This window comes from Varroa jacobsoni, unplaced genomic scaffold (genome assembly GCF_002532875.2).
Source record: "Varroa jacobsoni isolate VJ856 unplaced genomic scaffold, vjacob_1.0 scaffold_1338, whole genome shotgun sequence".
In the NCBI taxonomy this organism is placed as follows: Eukaryota; Metazoa; Arthropoda; class Arachnida; order Mesostigmata; family Varroidae; genus Varroa; species Varroa jacobsoni.
The window spans coordinates 407150-427427 of NW_019214240.1; the positions used below are offsets into that span (position 1 = coordinate 407150).

General features: G+C 42.0%; 1 protein-coding gene and 1 long non-coding RNA gene across 8 annotated transcripts in view; one reads left to right on the plus strand and one right to left on the minus strand.

The window, feature by feature from the left end:
* Unc-76 (fasciculation and elongation protein Unc-76) overlaps positions 1 to 18032 on the plus strand; it is a 109367-nt gene extending 91335 nt beyond the window's left edge. For 5 of the 7 annotated variants that reach the window (XM_086971885.1, XM_086971886.1, XM_022848253.2 and 2 more), the window contains 5 exons: positions 9993 to 10097; positions 10372 to 10540; positions 11818 to 12222; positions 12579 to 12723; positions 14902 to 18032. In XM_086971885.1, coding sequence (XP_086828011.1) covers positions 9993 to 10097; positions 10372 to 10540; positions 11818 to 12222; positions 12579 to 12723; positions 14902 to 14918 — 841 coding nt within the window. In that variant the 3' untranslated portion in view covers positions 14919 to 18032. Of the gene's footprint in view, positions 1 to 9992; positions 10098 to 10371; positions 10541 to 11817; positions 12223 to 12578; positions 13521 to 14901 lie in introns of all 7 variants that reach the window. The other 2 variants (XM_086971884.1, XM_022848247.2) reach the window with 2 other exon arrangements.
* Positions 10452 to 11800, minus strand: LOC147752297 (uncharacterized). The gene is made up of 2 exons (XR_015314414.1): positions 10846 to 11800; positions 10452 to 10559 (listed from the first exon to the last, which is right to left on the minus strand). It is a non-coding gene; the product is annotated as an uncharacterized LOC147752297 (long non-coding RNA).
* Positions 18033 to 20278: the final 2246 nt, after the last annotated feature.

The window sequence follows — 20278 nt, forward strand, 5'->3', positions numbered from 1 at the left end:
GCTATCTGTTCGGATGAGCGTGATAAGTTGCAATTTACAGCGTAAAGCACAATAGACGCTATAGACAGACGCACGCTTGAAGATCGTGTAACATTTTGTTCACTATTTAAATTTCGTATCTAGATTAGGCTAGATAGGGCTGAGAGCGACGATCGTTGTTATCGTCGTCGATGATTTCACTTACAAGCTTGGCTAAAGAACGAACAAAGATGGACGTATTGTTTACGTGTATCCAGGATGGTAGATATTTACGTATATCTGTATCCGGCTGCAGTATTATAGCATCGCTGATGCCGCTGTGGTCGTGCTTATCGTATCTAGCAGTAGATTATTTATAAACAAGTTAATGATAACGCGCTGAAATAAACGATAGTGTGTCTACAGTTGTGCTAACGAGTTATCAGTTCAGCTGATAGTGTCTTATGGTATTGCTAGAAAAAATTGGCGGGAATGGTTGAGTCAAGTGAATAGAGGACGACAATTCTGGGCAAAATTTGACAATTTGCTCATTACGTTAGCCCATCCTAACAACTGTTGGGTTTGTTATCGTTGATATGTGACGATGTCTATTGCCCCGTTATTCTTCCATTTGTCACAATGTAGTGATTTACAATGGCACTGTCTTACCATAACCGTCACAGAAACGACTCTCTTCCCGTCATTGATCTTCTGATGATCGTCAGGAACAGGAAAACAGGAGAGAGTAGAGTTCAATCGTAGACGAACCGATTAATTACACAGTACGTCACATGGTAACAAAAATATCGTGACGCTATTATATTATGGTTACACATATATTAGCGTATCAATTACCGGCACCCGTAGAATCGGGCATGTCGTTCGAGTGATGATGTTTTTAATAATCTCTACATTTAATAATAATATTCAATAATATCTACATTTAACTGTGCCATGCGGATCAGAGGACTGCCTAAGCGGCCTGCGTTTTTCGTCTATCACTGCGATAACTTGCTTAGCTCGTTACACTCTTAAAGCGTGCTTCTCAAAACTGGCAAAAAAGAAATACTTCCTTTATATATGAGCGTAAAGATTCTGCGAGCTAATGAGAAGCACGGCGAGAGTTCCGTCGCCCACGTCAGACAGACGTTGTACTAAGACATATTGGTGCCAATAGACGTGACGCTAGCGGAAGCCGGCCGCAAGAAAACGTTACTTTTGCATAACAACGCGTAGCTGTGAAGATCTTTCGTGTCTCGAACAGAAATTATAAGAGCAAAATGGTAAACACGGATTACCGTCTTGGAGAAAATTGAATAAAAATGATAGGAACAGCAGGCGGCTGACGAAATAACGAGAGCGTATTTAAGCACTACGAAGGAACAAACGATGACCTGCCTGTCTCAAGAGGAATGACACACTATAAGAGCATGTCTTGTTTGTGCGAGACGGAGCGGTGCCTTGGTCAACCGCGTAATTGCGCTTTCCCTATCATCCGACATCATGAAACGGCGTCTTTTGTTAGAAAATGAGTCAACTCCGCGTCTATGTATATAATATCTCAAAATCAATATATTCAAGAGACTAACGACACGTTATGTACCAACCCCGTGACAAAATACAGTCGTCTTTGTTGTTGGAGCACCAGGAAATCATATACGTATTCGTATATGTATGATTTCCTGGTGCTAAACAATGGAATCGGTTTTGATTTTGAGGTATTCGACGCTTTTGCGTTTACGCTTTTTGTTACAGCGCTATCTTCTTAATCTTTTTGCCCCCTATTCTTTTCTCATCATTGTTCATAACTGAGTCTGGGGTGGGGGAAGGGGGCAATTATTTCTTTTGTTATGGTACTACTAACACGATTTTGTGCTGTTTATTGCGAGTATAAACACCGCGTCCCGTATCTATTATGTTCCACCATGTCGTACAAGATAGGTCCAATGTAGATTTATTATTATAATGGTATAATTAGCGTGTGGTCGTATATAAATAACGCGGTGGACGAAAGGCAAGTGTTTGAAGCTATTGTTGTCTTCACATGTGTCAATTACCGTCCGATACCTTACGATAGCCGCTGTGCGAGATGCACTGTCATAATTATCTGTTGCGTTCGCGGACGTAGTATACATACTATGACTGTCATTGATAACTATCTTCGACGATGCTGTTCTTGCTGTCTGCTAAATATAATAAAGTTGATAATTGAATGAGTGAGTCGTATATTGATAAACGTTCACAAGGGGAACTGACGAGTAACGGCACGTACGTCTTTCGTGTCCATTGTCGTCACACGCACGCACGTATATACCAGCATCAAGCAACGCAAAACACAGAACAACACATAAACGATACTGATCAAATACCCGTTAAACGGTACAGCTAATGCTGAATCAGTAGGTACCAAAGGACATTTCCGTACTTCGAATATTTCTTGTCACTAATTTTTATGGCTGTCCCGTTGAAAGTCGATGATAGACAATCGTTCTACGAACGATGCGTTCATTCGCTGAACGTTCGGTCCGCTGCTCATCAGACGCACGAGTAGTTGTTACTCGTTCACGATCGATTTTTGTGCTAATAGACATGACATGAGCTTTTCGTAGACGAGATTTTTCTCATCGCAACAAATCTATTGAGGAAAAACTTCACAAATTCTAACAATCCTGCGTATGTGCCTTGTAGGCGGTAAACGTGCCTTTTGACAGTTTTTTAAGACTGGCGTTTTTTTCGCAACTCGAATTCAAAACAGGCGTACTCCATATGGTAGCATTTTCTACGAATAAGTAGAACTCAGTGGCAACTTACAGCGACTTCAAGCTAAGTTTAAGATATCGATCAACTTTGTTGTAAAGGTCTCTCGGCGTTCTAGGACCCCACTAAAGAAACGCCCCAGAAATACATCATATCCTTTTTTACAGTGTGCATCGCAATGGAGACGACTACCCTATGTTAACGCCAACTGAAACACCGACGATGATCACCATAATGACAACTTCATCAAAGTATCGATGGGCTCATCTAAATACCCACGACAATTCGGTCAAAATAGCTTACCTTTTCTTTTGTTTAGGGCGAACTGCCATGTATGAAGTCGAAGTAGCAGGAGCAGCAGCAGCCCCGTGTAATAGAAGAGCTTTAGCGAGACCTGTCAGTAGTATATGGTCCGCTATTATTTGGCGAAGACAGCGACCTCAGCCATATGCATTGACATCGCTCGAGCGTCGAGACTTGGCCGAAGCTTTTACACAATCACATCTACTGCTTCTGTTGATCGTTTAACCGAAACGAAATTGCTTGGGAGTGATAAATTTGCTGGCTGGATATTAAGGGCCGAACGCTTCACTCCAAATAATCTTGGCAGAGCAATGGCTGGTTACACGATGCGAGCAGCGTTTGCTTACGATAGTGCACTTGTCTAATCAGCCCGTACAGCTTGTACAAGAGTTATTCGATTGTTTTTTCCCCATGGGGGAAATCGATAACGTGGGTTTTTTCTAATTATCGATAGAATAAAATTGTTAGCATTTCGTTGTTGACAATGTGTGTCCTTCCTATTATTAGGTCCAATGAATAAATGAACCATTAGAAAAAGAATCGATCACAAATGACAGGCGCATGGATGGGTATATTCATTAAAAATGATTTTGGTAGCTCTCTCTCTCTCTCTCTCTCTCTCTCTCTCTCTCTCTCTCTCTACGAACGTCACTTGCTGACCCGATTCGTCACAATGATCGCAGCCGCGTAAACCCAACATAACGCTATATATCACTCTACGAAGCTCGTGTACACGCAAGGTACTGTGTTAATTGTACGCCGCACAATATTTATTAGTACTGCAGATGTTTAATCTGCCGTTACGGCCGAAAAAAGGGGGCACGTACACAGCCACATCTGTATACGTCTACTGCCTACTCTTCTTTGCTTATTCTGCCTATTCTGCACAAAAAAACAACGATGTGCAATATCATTCTACCGGCCGTCTCAATATGATTGCTGTGATTAGCCGTAAGACATATGTTTGGATACGCTTATGGTCGGCGCGAGGGCCCGAACGACGACTACACGACTCGCGGCCGCAGAGACTGGGATAATAGCAGTTGGCTGAAGGGCGGGACCGTGAAGAGCGCTTGCGACATCTTGCTCTTCCTGGGAGTTGCTGTCGACTCACTGTCCTTTATTTTGGAGCTAAGAGCGGAGCTGCGTCACGCATCAACCGCCGAAACCACAGCACAGAAGCGACGCCGCAAACGTCGGGAGAAATCCCATTATTTCTTGCATCTGTCTGCTAGTGGGCTAAACGACAACGCGTAGGGGGCACCGTGGTTTGGTTCACTTTAGAATTCACCGACGGCAGCCGTCGGCAGTAACGGTAACGGTGCCGGCCGCAGTCGTAAAAGCTGTCAGAGCAGCTGTGCAGAAGATATACTAACACTGAAAGCGATAGTCGCTAATGGAACACCATTTAACAGCTCAATATGGGGCTGAGAGAAGGATCAAGCGGACCTTTGATACCGCTAAGGGAATTCAGTCTGTTTTGATTGTATTCCGTCCAGAAGCGAACCCGTACTCTGAACGTATCCACAGCATGCAATGTCTGATAGTTATTGTAAGCATCGTATGCCACTAAGGATACGGTAGAGCTTGGTATTTGTTCGGTTTATGAATCAGCATTTTCTTGGCATTAGATAAATTTCGTCAAAAAACGGTCCACAAAGTTAACGCCAAAGTGAATTTTGAACTTAGACTTTAAACGTGATCTGAATTTGGCGCATAGCAAATACACCATGACTACCCCTGCCTTTAAGTAACTTGCTGCATTCTACACGTACACTGAATTTATGATGGGCCAATCTGTTTGGTTTATTCGAAAATGATCATTAGACAAAAAGTGTCTCGAACCAATTTGAGTCCTTCAATGATTGTGTACGCTTTACGCGAAACCTATCGATACATATCGACGCTGTCGTTTTTTTTCCGGCCTACGTAAGAGAGTCTGAGTGGGTGGTCTAGCGGTTCATTAGCATCATTCTTTGTTCCCCCATAAGAGTATCAGGAAGTTTTACCTGTTTTTCGTCTATTGAAGGGTAGTCTGCTGTATGTGTGTGTGTGTGTGTTATTGCTTCCGTGACGAGTTTTTTCCACAAGAATAACGCGGGGTCATCGAATGGCGTTAAATACAAATACCACAGATGACGATAATCGGCGTCGTTGTCGAAAATTTACTGAAGAACTATAGCACAATCAGGAACAGGTGGTCAACAGTAGAAAGCAACATCGTCCAAAGCATGTAGACTACAACAAAACGAATGAGAGGGACTTCTTGCACTGGCAGCCAGGTACGAAAACAGGTGCAGTAAAAGCGGAAAGCCCTTTTCTCGACCACGTTGCCGTGAGATATTTCGTGAAGACTAGGTTAATCGTGCTTTTTGTCTCTAAGATCATAAATATGATGTTCTACGGTTGCTTTCTTCGATTCACTCAACTTCCGAAAAATTGCTGCAGACGTCCTGCTGTCTTAGGCCACCACCGTTTAATGCTATTGTTCATGAAGTAGCATGGCGGACAATGACTGTGTGACTGAATAGGCGGCATCCATTGTGGAATGATTCGAAGTTCTGCCTAAACCTGTTTCGTTCACCATCATACCTGAAAGTAGTGAAAAGTACCAGGAGACGAGTGATCAGCTTTAGGTAGCAAACGTTGTCTGCCTATCAAAAGGCTTTAATGCATTACGGATGAGTGCCTCTCGTACCCTTCCAGGCAATGCCTAACACCAGTGAAATTTGAAATATTTACTTATGTATTAATTAGTTTATGCCTCTTATTCTATATATATATATATATATATATATATATATATATATATATATATACAACGACAGCTATGTTGCGGTTGACTAGGATGGCACAGTCTAACGAAAATCAGAGAATTAGATCATATAATAAATACTTCAGATCACGAACAAAAATTTCTCTGAAGTAAAGTAAATTTTTACACAATTATAGGTCGTCAAATGCCACAGTCATAGTTTCGTGATTGTTAAAATCGCCTCGGAGGAAGCGATAGTCTATGTACGAGCACACAATTTCAGAAATGTCGTTTACTGCGATCGTGATATTGGCAACAATTATCACACTGCTAAAAGTAAGGGCGAGCCGTGTTAGATGACTCAATGAAAACATGTAAATGACACTGTATGCCGTACATATACCGAGTTCGCGTTTGCGTACGCATATGTTAAATCGTATGCTTCGAGGTGTGAAGCGCCAATGAAGAAAGTGAACAGCGCGCGCGTCCCGACGAAAGCGAGATGCAGTAGGCTTGTCCTGGCATGATAATGCTAGAAAACCGTAATAATAACAGTGGCCGTCGTCATAATAAAAATGTATCCACCGCGTCCAACAGCTGCCCACTCAGCAAATGCTTTTCGTGGCACGTGTTACTACTACTCTGAGCAAATAGATGTGTTGATGGTTATTTTTCAATCGCTTGTGCGACCGCTCGTTCTCCAGCTGCCAATCAAACTACCGTATATGTTGTAAGGTTCTTGTGAGAGAAGGCTAGGCCCAGTGACTGTTGATAAATTTTTGCCAGACAACGAGATCGCTGATGGGCCGAAGCGACGGCCGAGATTCACGCTACGGCCCCCAGCTGTCATACCTCCACGCGGCTATCGTGAAGCCCTGCGCATTCGTCGAGTTGTCCGTTCGCAGTGGTTGAGATGCCTTCTTTTAGCGTAAAAAGTCATCTATCATTGCACTGATTTTCGCCATGATTGTGATAAAGGAATGGAGAAGCACGTCACTGTGTACACATATATATATTCTATTCCGCTTCTCGTTAGTGATTACCGGTAGGCCTCGTTCGCTTTGTGTCGGCGTGTGGGGAATGGGGTAGTGGGAACAGACCGACAGCCTACTACGTGATTTTACGTCACTGTTTCTGTGTTGGGGCCGCGCACAGCCCAGTGGGGCGAATCTTTGATGTTGATTGCTGCATCGTGCATTTTCGACATCAGATGAGACGTAAGCTATTCGTTTCTTGTTCACAACCTTGTCTTCTGGTGAGCGTAGTCCTGTGCGCAAGATTGAGCTTCTAGACTATCTCGTGGTTGAGTGATGAATTTGTAACGCTCAACGGAACCTTCAGATTTGACCCTGCGTACAGGCTGCACCCGCGCACCCACATACAGGGCCTAAGCTGCATCACAACGCTAGTACTGACAGCGATCAGGGAGCCGATTTCGCTGCCACCGGTGTGGGATGGTATGGCCGACTTCAGACTGTAATATTAGATTATAGTAGATAAGTACATTGTGATCTTTCTGTAAGCATGCCCCCGCAATGCCGTTCCAAAAATCCCAGCCGACTATGTCGCTTGCGTATTGCTATTATTATCATGTTACTATTATCAATACTGTATCATTGTTGGAGACGAACGCTGCAAGCTAGCGAGTGCTTGACGAAACCCAAACCAATCGTCTTTTGATACCTCTCAATCATACGAGTCGATTTGGAATCATATGTAAATAAAACAAGGGGTGGCTTTCCGTTTATTCAAGTTACGTACACAGTATATATATCGTGGCAATATGCGACGCACGTTGTTGACACCGGTGCTCGGTGTTTAGCCTATAACTTCCGCAATTGATTTCGGATCGATGCAGCTATAATTACATAATAACCTTTGCGCTGAACGACGATAAACATTCCTCTCGAAAAGAACAATACTTAGCTTACTCAATAAAAAAAATTCCCGGATTTACATTGCGTGTAGAGGATGCTACAACAAGAAAGCTTGACGACAAAAGCGAACAAATGAAAATGGAACGTTCTAACTTCGGCGTGGAAGTTCTGTTGAACGCAACTAGAACAGGCCTTTATTTCATGTAGAGATTTTTAGCAGCCTTTTCGTACACGCGGAGAGTTTTCCTGACTTCCTGCTTCGTCAGCAGCGACTGCCAGCTGTGTATATCCTGGTACCTAATAGTTAAATCGGATGAGTTATGCCTAAACAAACTGATCACTGAAGTACCTGTTAAATTTTGGACCGGCACACCGAAGCATGTGAGCTGAAGAATAAAGCAGGGTCTCTGGAAAGGGATCAGTTATTACTGTGATCGGAAGCCGCCAGACCCAATAAGCCGTCCAAATATTAAAGACGTTACGGCAGGATTGTACGGCGCTGAGCAAAGTAAATAGTAAATTATAAAATATGAAAAAGAAAAGCAGAAACAAATCGTTCTCTACCTAAGTAACGACCTATTGAACGCATGAAAGCTGGCTTCCGATTCTGAGGTGTGGACTCTTAAATTGCAGTATGATCTGTACTTTGCTACAGATTCGTTTGTCCTTCTTCGCGTGTTAGCAGATGTAGCCAAACAAGCGATGCCGACAACGATGCTCATCATTTTAAAAGAATGACTCTCAGTTCAGTGACTACCGTAGTCTTTGTTCAGGCAGTTCCCGATATACCTGTCTAGAAATGCAAACGAAATTGGCCGGTTAGGATTTACCTGTCCTAGGTATTGGAGCCGGCCACGTTTCTGTTTTATTATGTGAGGTTTCCCCGTATCATTGCGGTTAAGTTGCACTTCTTTTTTTTTTCTATGTTTAGCTGGCAAAGTTATTACATGTCACTATCAGATATGTGTGCAACTTCCATGGCCGTATATATGAAGCATATATGTGCATATATAAAGTTAGGATCAAGCGTCCACTCAGGACAGCTCCAATACGATACGCAACATTGCACTGGCCCTGCTTTTTGGTTATGCGAGTCTACCTCTGTTGACTCTACGCGACTACGTAAGTAATCGAAAAGCAGTGATCATACGATGTGCAATTGATAAGATATTATACTGGCTACGTCAATAGCGTTTTTATCAGGATACGCAGCCAATACGTAATAGTGCTAGGTAAAACTTACTCAACAGCTCTAGCAGCGCGACGGATTTCGCATCCTGTCAAGAAAACAATGTTGAATAGCTTTACTACGAATAACTGACATTGGTGCGGCCAAATTACGAAGTTACTATGACCCATTTGGGTAGCCTGGTATCTACGAGACTAAGTTTTGCCCTATTACAGGACAACTATGCATGTAACAGGATAGTTATACAAGTACCATGTCCCCTCGACCTCTTCTCGTCAATTTTATGACATCTAGGGCCACATCTGAGGCCTCACTCAGAAAGGACGGAGGAAAGAATCGTCGTGCTAAAGCGACATTTTATCCTGTGTCATCTTGCAGCGTTCCGCTATTTCCGAAACGGATGCAAATGTTTCATTCAAAGCACGTTTGCTGGCTATTGAAGAGGCGTCATATATCCATATACAATGCTGCCAGTGAGACTCGTCCATTTATACAGACAGCCGCAAACGGGCACCGGCACTTCAGTCAGAAGATGCCTATATGTTACTCAGCCGTCTCTATTGTTGCAGGTCGAGTGTTTGATTATACCGTAAGTGTAAATATAATTGAAACATATCGGGACATAGGGTTGTAGTGGAAGACTTCGTGCAAATTCGAAAAATGTGCAGACATTTTATAGCCATTGTTAAATGAGGATATGGCTTGTTTGACAAGTCTGTGATTAATCCGTATTCCATAATTTTTGAACAATCAACATAGTTAATCATCGATAGATTATAATTAAAATCGCTTGTTGTTGCGTGATTGACAGCCCAGACCCAAATAGCCGATATCAACGCGCTAACTACTTCCGCTTGTCCGCGTTAGATTAAACGGAGTACTATTCAATGATGACATACCGCGTTACGCTGTTAGTTGTAATATCTCGTTCACGCTATATCACACACTGTTTCTATGAAAGCATTAAGTTACGCGTTAGAGTAGGCCCCTGGCCCTTCATATGTTCAGCTCTAACCAGTCTGCCTGCTTCCTAATTGAACTAGGTATGTGACCAAGCTTATTTATTTATTATCACCCTGCTAAGTATTTTGATTGTTTATGTAGGAGTGTTCATAACTAACCTATGGAAATCGTTTTTTTTGTTATTTTTTAGGGTTTGGTGGACTCTGACGGGCAATTATGGCAACATTATGCCCATTGACTGGTCAAAGAGCTACGCGAGAAAGATGCAACTAGACGCGCTCAACATAAACGAACAGTAAGCTTTTTATCTTATTAGTTAAAAACACGTTTCGTCCGACGCTACAGACAACCGTACGACCGACATATCTCCGTAATAGGTATTCCAACGTGATTCGTTACTAGAAACAATGGTCGTTTTATTACATCTACATGAAACATTGATGTTTTCACCTAAATTAGACTCTAGCACTAGTCGTGTCTTAACGTCTGAGTAAGTACGAACTAGATCCTTAATTTCAAATCATTTCACTGTACGTTGTTCGCGTATTTTTATTAACTCATTCATTCAGATATAATGACTGTCAGACGCTGCGTCACAGCACTGACTCTTCCGATGAGGAAGACGTGGATCGCGATCTCGATCTTCATTCGCTAATTTTGAGCAGCCTTACGTCCGAGCCACCCGCTCCCGTACAATCCGCGGATGAGGTCATTCGCCAAATCGAAGATATTATGGCTGTAAGTACTTCAAGCTCGGCTGGAAGCGTTCTCAGAATAAACATCTTTGCGTTTGTGCACGTCAACATAATAATCAGCTATTACGACTCACCACTGCCATTCGTCTACCTTAAATCTGGCTTCAACATTAAGATGAATGTACACCATTCAGCAGCATAGGACCTAAGCTAGGGTTGGAACAAGACGAAGGGACTGGCTATAGGGGAATAGGAATATGAAAGGGACAGCATGCGAACATCGGTTATACTACGTTAGTACAAACATAGTATAACCGATAGGGCAGCGCAGGGACCAGGCCGAGTTACCTTTACTGTTGAGTGTGGTGTGGTCAGCTCCAACACTTTCGTCGTCGCACCGAAGTCGACTTACCAGGCCCATTGCTCTGTTGTAGGCAAGACAACGAGGAGATTTAGTCTGGCCGTCTCGTCAATAACCATCCGTAGCTTATCGTTAAACAGTGCTCCTTCGTTCGTTGAAGCTGTGTTAGTATTTAATGTTTAAACAATGAACGCATTGCGTTTACTCGTCTGGCAATATCGTTGAGTCGTTCCTAGTACCTAGCGTCTATATGTGCCCTGTATATCCAAGCAGCTGGAACAGCGTATTGGCACCCATAACGGCAGATTTCTGTAATAGCTAGTATCAGTGTATGTACTCGGTGTCCAGCTAAATCAACCGAAATCGAATGGTATGAATCATCAATTAACTTCATGTATATTTATGGTTCGATTGAATGAAAGAAGCTATTCAAGTGAAGATCATCTTCTGCTAACGTTAGCTTTAACCAGTGGACGCCTATCAGGGATCCTATTAGACGATAATCAATGCGTTGGAGGTAAACGTTTGATCCGAGGCTATATAGGAAATAGGCATTTTGACTACAGCGAGAAGAGCGAGTGTACGTGCTGGTATGGTGTTGATATTCCCGCTAGATACGTTCCAACTAACATATACATATATATATATATATATATATATATATAACGCCGTACGGGTATCGCCAATTAAATATTAGATATCAGCTAGGCTTCACTATTATACATTTCGTATAGTATATAGTAGTTTGTCCACTCAGCCTTTTCATCGTCTGATCTGGTTATTACTTTTGTCAATTCGCAGTTAATGAAACTTAACTCATAGACACCATTGCACAAGATTAGCTAGATTTTTTTGTTTATACGTACCAGACATTTACTTGCGATGCTGATTGAAGACAAAATGTATTCTATCGTACATAACCTTATACCGTTCATTTTGTCTCCTCGTCCGTTTATTAGGAGAGCTGTTCATCAGATGACGGAATTGCTTCCGGGGAGACGACTCCGGTAAACACTCCCGGCGATCGAGACAGCCATAGCCCAGCGCAAGCATGCATTCAACCATCAGCGGCCTGTGGTGAGACCTCGCTGAGGGCCCAAATCGCCGGACTGATCCGTTCCGACCGACTGCGCAGCCTCAGCATTGCAGAACTCGTTGAAGTATACAGCGCTCTTGAGCGCGAGGTGCAGTCGCTATCGGAGACGCTGGTGGCCGAGCTCGCGCAGCGGGATGAGCTTGACTTTGAGAAGGAGACCAAAAACACGTTCATTTCGCTGCTACTGACAGTGCAGAACAAGCGACGCCAGTTCACCATCGATCGCAAACGTGGACGAGGCCATACTATCGTCAACGGAGAGCCGAAAGTGAGTGGCTCCGATGGCTGGTTGAATTCCTATGCTAGGCCATATAGGCACACTGAAAAGAAAGGTCATGCTAGGGAGTTGATTTAGAGGAACTCGAATATCGTACTATTCGGAATTGTATTTCGTTCTAATTGTCCATATTCTGCCCACAGAGCATTTTATCAATGAATCAGTTGGCAATAAAGCTAATATTTTAGTAAAGGGCTCGCGCGTGCGGTGGTAAGACCACTTACTACCGAAGTACGCCCACAAACATATTACTATGACGCAGCCCAAGGTGCAGCACGGTATATTGATGGTATTTGCACTTGTCGCTGTGTTTGTGTGGGTTTTCTGAACACGTTTTCGTTTTTTAGTATTTGACCACAGTAATTCCGTACAATCCTGCGGTGGGCTCTCGGGTGTCGGTCTCCGAGCTGCAAATTCTCATCAAGATTCTGCACGCGATCAACGACGACTCACCTACCGTGCCTACTCTTCTCACCGATTACATCCTCAAAGGTACGATGGTTCTCTGAGCTCTGAGGTGATCAACTGATGGTATTGCATATGATGATGAGCAGGTGCCGCAAATGTAAAGTGCTACAACCTCCACTATCACCGCTACAACATCTCGTACCGCAACTTCTTCTACTTCTTCCGCGTCTTCTTCTTCTCTTCCTCCTACAACAACAGCAGCGGCGGCAGCAGCAGTAGCATCAAGAACAACTGCAACAGCAACATCAGAGAACACTAATATCCGAGTTGAGGAATCGGCCGTATTGATACCCTTGGTCTGTGTAGGACCAGATGGCATAAAGTGTCGACGCTCGTTACGGGAAGGCGGAAAAGGGTGTTATTGAAGCGAAGGAGCTAACAAGCGACTATACCTTAAGTGCCCATCGTCACCACCTGAACCTACCCTAATCTAAAGCTAAAGTCAAAAGGGCCGCCTCAGGAAAAGAAAAGTATTCTGTTGTCTAGTTTCTCTCTAGATGTTTTGCGCGAGCGCTGTGTTAATACAAATGCAAGATCGCAGATACTACAATCACTAGTAACACGCCGATGTGTGAGCATCACAGTTTAACTTAGAACAGGCCATTCATTGTAGTAGATAGGTTTCTCTCTTCAAAATCAACGCGATTCGTAACTTGTCTGACCACGAACACGTTCAACAAGTTGTACTTCTTCAACTACTACTGCTGATGCTGCTGCTGTACCAACAGCCACTGGTCTTCTGTAGGTGAAGCAGCAACTGCTAACCAACCTAATCGATCGGAAAGAGAAAAAGAGAGAGCAGGCGTACGGCGTCAACGAAGGCGAGTGACATTTTCTGTCTACCCGCTCTCCAAAGCTGTCCCGACTTTAGCTTGCAGGAGCCACCAGTTCCCTACGTACATTCGAATATAGAAACAACCGCATCGCGGGCTCCTCTCGCACAGTTAAATCTGCCCGAAATGATTCATTGGCTGGCCTTTTTTTGTTTTAGAAGATCCTGGTTCAACCACACCTGCCTATAGAGACATACCGTACGAATAATGCAATATTTAATCGTATGGAATAACAGGTCCGCAGGAAAGCAAGTTCATGGTTGAGGTGATGTTACTTTAGTCGATAAATGAATGCACATAGACCTACTTACTGACTGCTCACGGTAGTTTAGAGCTCTGGCACGTATTGGGATCAGTTCTTGTGGTTGTTTGTTCCTTTAAGCTTCTGCTGCGTTTCCACAATGTCATTAGAGTGAACCCTCAATCCTATCAACCTCCATGCCGATGATGGGTGCCCGCTAGGCTACCGTCGTGAGAACGCGGAAAAAGATCGGTGGACCTAATTATCATGGATGAACGCTTCGCGAAACATTTGCGCGGCCTTCAATAGGCCATCGGTGCATTATTGAGAAAAAGCTGCATAAATCCAAAATTCGGTTGTGTATTGTACACATGTACTGTTCATCCATGAATCGTTGTGACTGCACCACTGCTGTTCGAGCCATCGATGTAAATCCCGTATGTTCAAATGCACCTAGGTATGAACTATAAAATAGGCTTAACTTGCATAAGTGAACGCTCATGCACGTTTTTACGCTAGCGCTTTCGCCACGACGAGTTACTATTGAGCATTCTTATTGAGGGTTATGTTATACTCTGCGCAATACAGCTAAGCAGGTCCAAGCTGGTTATGTTTCCTAACTTGATGGAAAAATAACAGCTAAGTTCGATTAGATGATTTTTTTTTAAATTAAAACTTACACATTTGAAAAACTCGCTCTATTTTATAGTTGCCCTGCTCTTTATAGCCTACATCTAAAAAGCGTTTCAGGCCCAACTAGTCACACATTGTCATTTTTGGCGGCCTATTAGTCGTTGACATGGAAGGCGATAAATCAATTATGATACGAATATAATTCGTATTCTGTTTTGTCCAGTCATTAAACAAATATTCAAATACATCATTACTTCAAAAGAAAAAAAAACCCGCATCATTCTAGCCACATTACGGGCTATTCTAGAAAAACACATTGTCAAGATACGACTAAGCAGACTGTCAGGGTATGTTGACTGTTCATCATTTGCTTCATTCATTAAAGGTATAACATGTGCATGTGTATTTTTGTAACACTATATATATATATATATATATAATAGAGTAATGAATTTTAGTTAACGCGCACGTGCTGTATTGGTTTCGATGTTACAGTTCTTTGCCCCACGTAATAGGATTCGTCTAACTGTTCTTGCCGACATGGGGGCAATGGGAAACCAATCGAGCGCAGCACTATTCACGGGCTAGATCCTCCAAGCCGCAACAGAAGATGGCCGCCTCTTACGACGTTAAAGCCTGCGCCGCCAGCGACTTACCTGTCCACTTATCGGCCTTCGATATAGGTTTCCATGAGCTAGAAATTTGTCAATCGTCGGTCTTGCTTGAACTATTGCGACCCAATTAAGCTAAATACATCCGAAATACACGCTAAATTCAAATTAACTTACTTATATATTACACCCGACAGGAGCCGAGGCTCCGCTATCCTCTAGTAACAGTAATTCCAATTGTACGTCTCCAAAAATGAGCAATTACTCACTCCGCTGTTGCCTTTACTAAGAAGTTTGTATAATTGCGCTGAATACTCAGCCCAGCGAGTGTGTGCTGAAGGTAGCACAGAGTCGACCCAGAACAGATAGACATGTATTACGCGTAAATGGTCTCTGAATCTATGGAGAAATACAAACAGAGAACGTCATGGAACATACAGATATCGAGATGAAAGAGCCAAAAAATTATTAGAAATCATTGAAAAATATGCAAAAACGATCTCTAAATAAACCCGTGACTTTCTCTCCCTCTATATCTCATTTTCATTCTATATGGCAAGAAGATTATAAAAATATGAAGCATGTATCGGCAGAATACATACATGGAACACATACACACACCCGCGAACACTACTAACTGTATTTAGATAAAAAAAAAAAAAATATATATATATATATATATATATCCGTAGAACTGGCAAACGAGAGAAAGAGTTCAGTATGGCACAATGGAGGCACGTAGTGCAATGACTATTTATCGTATAGTATGATCGGTCGATCCATTGATTGTTGAAGACTGACAATGGCCGTCTCCATTGAATCAATTTCTTTCTGGTACCCACCCGAGGCTAGACCTCAAAAGAAGAAAAACGCATCTGCTGGTTGAGTCGAGATACAATTGAACTCAATCATTATCTATTTTCGAACGCCAGAAATGGCCGCTGTGAGCTGTACATTTTGTTATGTTTATATATATAGACCTGATTGTCATCCAGCTTGCTCCGCAGTGAATTCGATAGCAATGCTATATAATATTCCTATCATTGCTATGAAAAAGCAGGATGTTGACTTTAATTACAAAGCTTGTTCTAGCTAGACGTAGATATAATACGAAAGGGACAAGGTGGAAACGATGAGATAGAAAGTAACTAGAAAAATGGCTGGAATAATGGTATGGGGCTAAATTGCAGTGAACAACGCTTGGGGGGCAACGGCCGGCGCAGTGCGCAGGTCTGTCGATGTACGAATGAGAGTGACACGTGTCTATTATGTGCAGCTGTCCACTTGGATGTGTTCACACAATAAGCGATGGCAAGAACGTGACAATAATTGGAAAGTCGTCTAGCAGTATACTACCGTTGGAGCACGGTAATATTATAGCACCCCATACTCCGCCATATAGCATAACACTATATGATAATACCGTAAGATCATGTTATAATAGCAACGCTCGTTCTTTCTGTCGATATACGCGGGTACAGGCCTGAAACACTTCACTTTGTCGTAACGTCATTAACCAATGATCATTATGCGCAAACGTGCGACAGTGTTACCCTATTGTGCTTCACCGACTTCAAAGTTCGTCTCCGCTCCAGTGCTAACACTGCTCGTGAAGCTATTCTTCAATGATACGTTCAAAATGCGTCGTCCAAAAACGCCTACAATTCGGTAAAACAGACACAAAATACTTGTTTGTAATTTATTTTACCATGAAGTCAACGAAAATTTGAACGAGTCAGCTTTGGCTTCTCTGTCCCCCAAGAAACGTGCAGAAATATTGCCGCACCATCAGATACGATCTGCCGTTTATTTTCGCTCGATTTTTCATTTCCGATGTTTAGGAAATAGGTCCCTGCTCGTTTCAGGTGGCCGGACAAAAAAGGGGATCTGGCACGCGCACATCTATTGCCGCAGCCTCGTACGTCGATATAGATTTTTTGGAGCCAGCCTGACTATTATTATGCATAAGAAAGGTAGCTAACTAGCAGCCTGGCAAGTTATTGTCTAGGTGGAAGTAACAATGAGAAGCGGGTGGAAAATTATTAGGAATGACGGCACGATTGCCATAAAAAAACATAGGCAAGCCAATGCTTGTAGGGCGCGCATCACAATGAACGCAGAGTAGTCTTCGATCCACTCCTGGATTGTCAGCAGAATAGCAATGTTATCATAATAAATTAAATAAAGTTAGAGAAAATATGAACTAAGTTATTGACCTTGAGGAGGTAAAGGCCAGATGACCAGAAAAGTTCATTATAGCACAGAGAGAGCTAGACAGAGAGGAAGAAAGAGTGGATTATAACAAGAAGCGATGCGAAACAATAAGACAAATCCTTGTTGAAACAAAAGTAAATACGAATTTTTGGATGCCATTAGAGGACACCACTGTCCTATTGATATTTTCCCAAGAACATCGTGTGTACCGCCTTCGCTTTGTCTGACCCATCGTTGTTAGTACAACAGCTGCGCTTTACTAACACAAACCAACTAGGTAGGGTAATGTATTTCAACACAAAACCGAGACGATTGAGAAGGGACGGGTTCGGATAGAACGAACGAAACGACGTAGAAATAAAGAAGTTCTTGGACAGGAGCGTCGTTCCAGGGCGTTCAGTTCTATATTTCAGTCAGTTGGCGTTTGGCGGAAGTTTACAATATACGATGGAAAGAAGCGAGAGAAAGGAACGGTACATCCGTTTAAGAGTTTGACCATTCATTCACAGATGGAAATGACTTGAAGATGCGAGAATATCATGTATACTGAACGATGCAAAAGAACAGAAACTCTTCAACCATTCCTCCGCCTTGACCTTCTCGTAGGGAAGAAAAAAACGACAATAAGGGAAATTAAAAAAAAAAAAGGCTGTGTAACATCGATACTGTTAATGACGGACGAGGTGAAAAGAAACACTCATCACATGATATATAGCATATATGACAATAGTATGAATACTACAACAATTATGTTAACAACGACTAAATGGTAAATAAAAGCTACAACAAAAAATAAATAAACTGTGTAATTAACCTTTTATAAAACTGTCAATATATTTATATATTATATGCTTTCAGGTTCAGTGCCTGTCTGTGTTTGTGATTAAAATCACGTTTGTTAAGTGCTCCTCTTGGGCTAAGGATTAATTAAAGCTTAGGCCATAAGTTATTATTGCTCATCATTCGTAGATATTAACTAAGTAATCAAGAAAGTAATTAAGTATAAAAGGTAAGAGCGAACCCTTGAACAGTTATGCCGTCTCCTACAGTCTACTCATTCAATATAAGTCTACAGCCATCAGTAATCGATTGTGTAGAAAGGTGGGAACAAAGATATTATACGTCGTATCTCAAAATCGTCTAAGCTAACGTGCGTAATATAATCTAGCTAGTTACGTATAAGTTTCTAGGTCGATAAATGTAAACATGCGTCTTAGCTTCACACACGCCGAGCACAGCATTGATACCGTTGCGAAATTTTTAAATTAAAGTTGCAGTTAAAAAAATAGAACGTAAGTTTTGGCTGGAGCTAATGAATTTTCAATAAATCAGCAGTCGGCCAAAGATCGGCGTGAACCTGGAAAGAAGACCAATTTAATTCGTAGTTCCAAGAGGTCTTGCTCAAGTCAACTCCACCTCGTATAATGATAAGTGCACATTTGAACGTAGTTTACGCCCATAAGGATATAAAAAAACGCTTAAAGAGCACGATAACGTGCAGACAATCTACTGCGGCGTGTTTTTCTGCAAATACGGGATAGGCCGATTGCCTGTTATCAATACAATTAACTGTCCCTAATGTAACTGTACTTAACTGTAACTTAACAATTGCAAACCTTATAAAATTATGTACAGCATAATTATATGTGACAATGAACTTGTTTAGCACTTAATGAACAGCATTTATAGCATTGTAATACTTTAAAGGCCATCATTAAATCATAAGAAATCACGGCGTTATTTCAAAGATGAGCAATTTTATAGGTTTATGACCTTGATAGGTTAGGTCAGGATAAGCATCGTCTGTAAACGGCATTACCCAAATATATGGTGATAAACTTTTAAATTTTAGTTTTACATCTTTCGTTAAACCTACCTATTTGTCGGGCCATCAGAAGGCGAATATATGTTCCAGTGCCCCCTAGTAGCGGGTTACAGAAAATCCTACCGCATCGTCTGTTGCGCCATCGATCATATCTCTGACTGAACTTCCGCTGTCCCCACCAGCTGAGGACGCTGAAAATTTTTAATAAATAGCGTATACACTGTCATCGAAGGCAAAAATGTTTGTTTAGCTTAATCCAGTCATTACATCTCATATACATTGTTGAGAAAAGCCCATTCTTTTTCAATAATGCAATTAGTTGCGAGGGATCCCAAATAAGACAAAGCTACTGGGAACGGTGATGCAGTCAAAAACGTTTTATGCAAAACGAAAACGTTACTTCAGAAGTTACAGATGGCGAAATGACTTTTTGGAAACGATCTCTTTGATCAAGTTCTAGTTGCGGCACAGTTCAAACTAATTGGAGATAAAAATTAACTATGATCGGGCAGTTCTTAGATGATTCAAGTTCCACGATGCTCTAGTGAACAAAGACCTTTTGTCTCCGTTCACCATCCACCGTTTTGACCATCTCTCCGTTATAGTGCTCTTAGATACTCGTGGACGGTCCGCATTTGACGTCCCTATATAAAGCGACGTTTCGCAAAAAAAACCTAATGAAGTTTGGTTATTTTTATCATTTACGTATGCCATCGTATGCATGATTTTTCCAACACTACAAAACTATATAGATTAAAAACCCACTAAGTTTAATATGGACAGAATTGATACATCCCTATTTCACAAAAATGAAGGACTTCACCACGAGCTTTTCTATGTTCAGTGTCCGCCTAATGTTGAACTAATATAACTATATCTTGATCATCTGATTCTGGATAGTGTCTTTCGAACGAAATAAAGATACAGACGTTAAACACGCGCCCACCATATAATCCATGTAAGAACATCAAACAAATACTACTCAAAGGCATACAAAGTAAAGCCACAAGCGAGAAAAAACATTCGAAGCTAACGTCGTCTCGACCTCGGTCTCAGCTGAGTAAATAACAGCATATCTGTAATCGCTCTTTGTCTTTTTCCCGAGAATCTGAATGACATTAAAAAAAAAAAAAAAAAAAGTATCGCGCAGTTTGTTAGATCACATCGTCAAGCTCGACCGACTGTTTGACAAACAATGGTAACTGTCAACGGTTTCGAATTG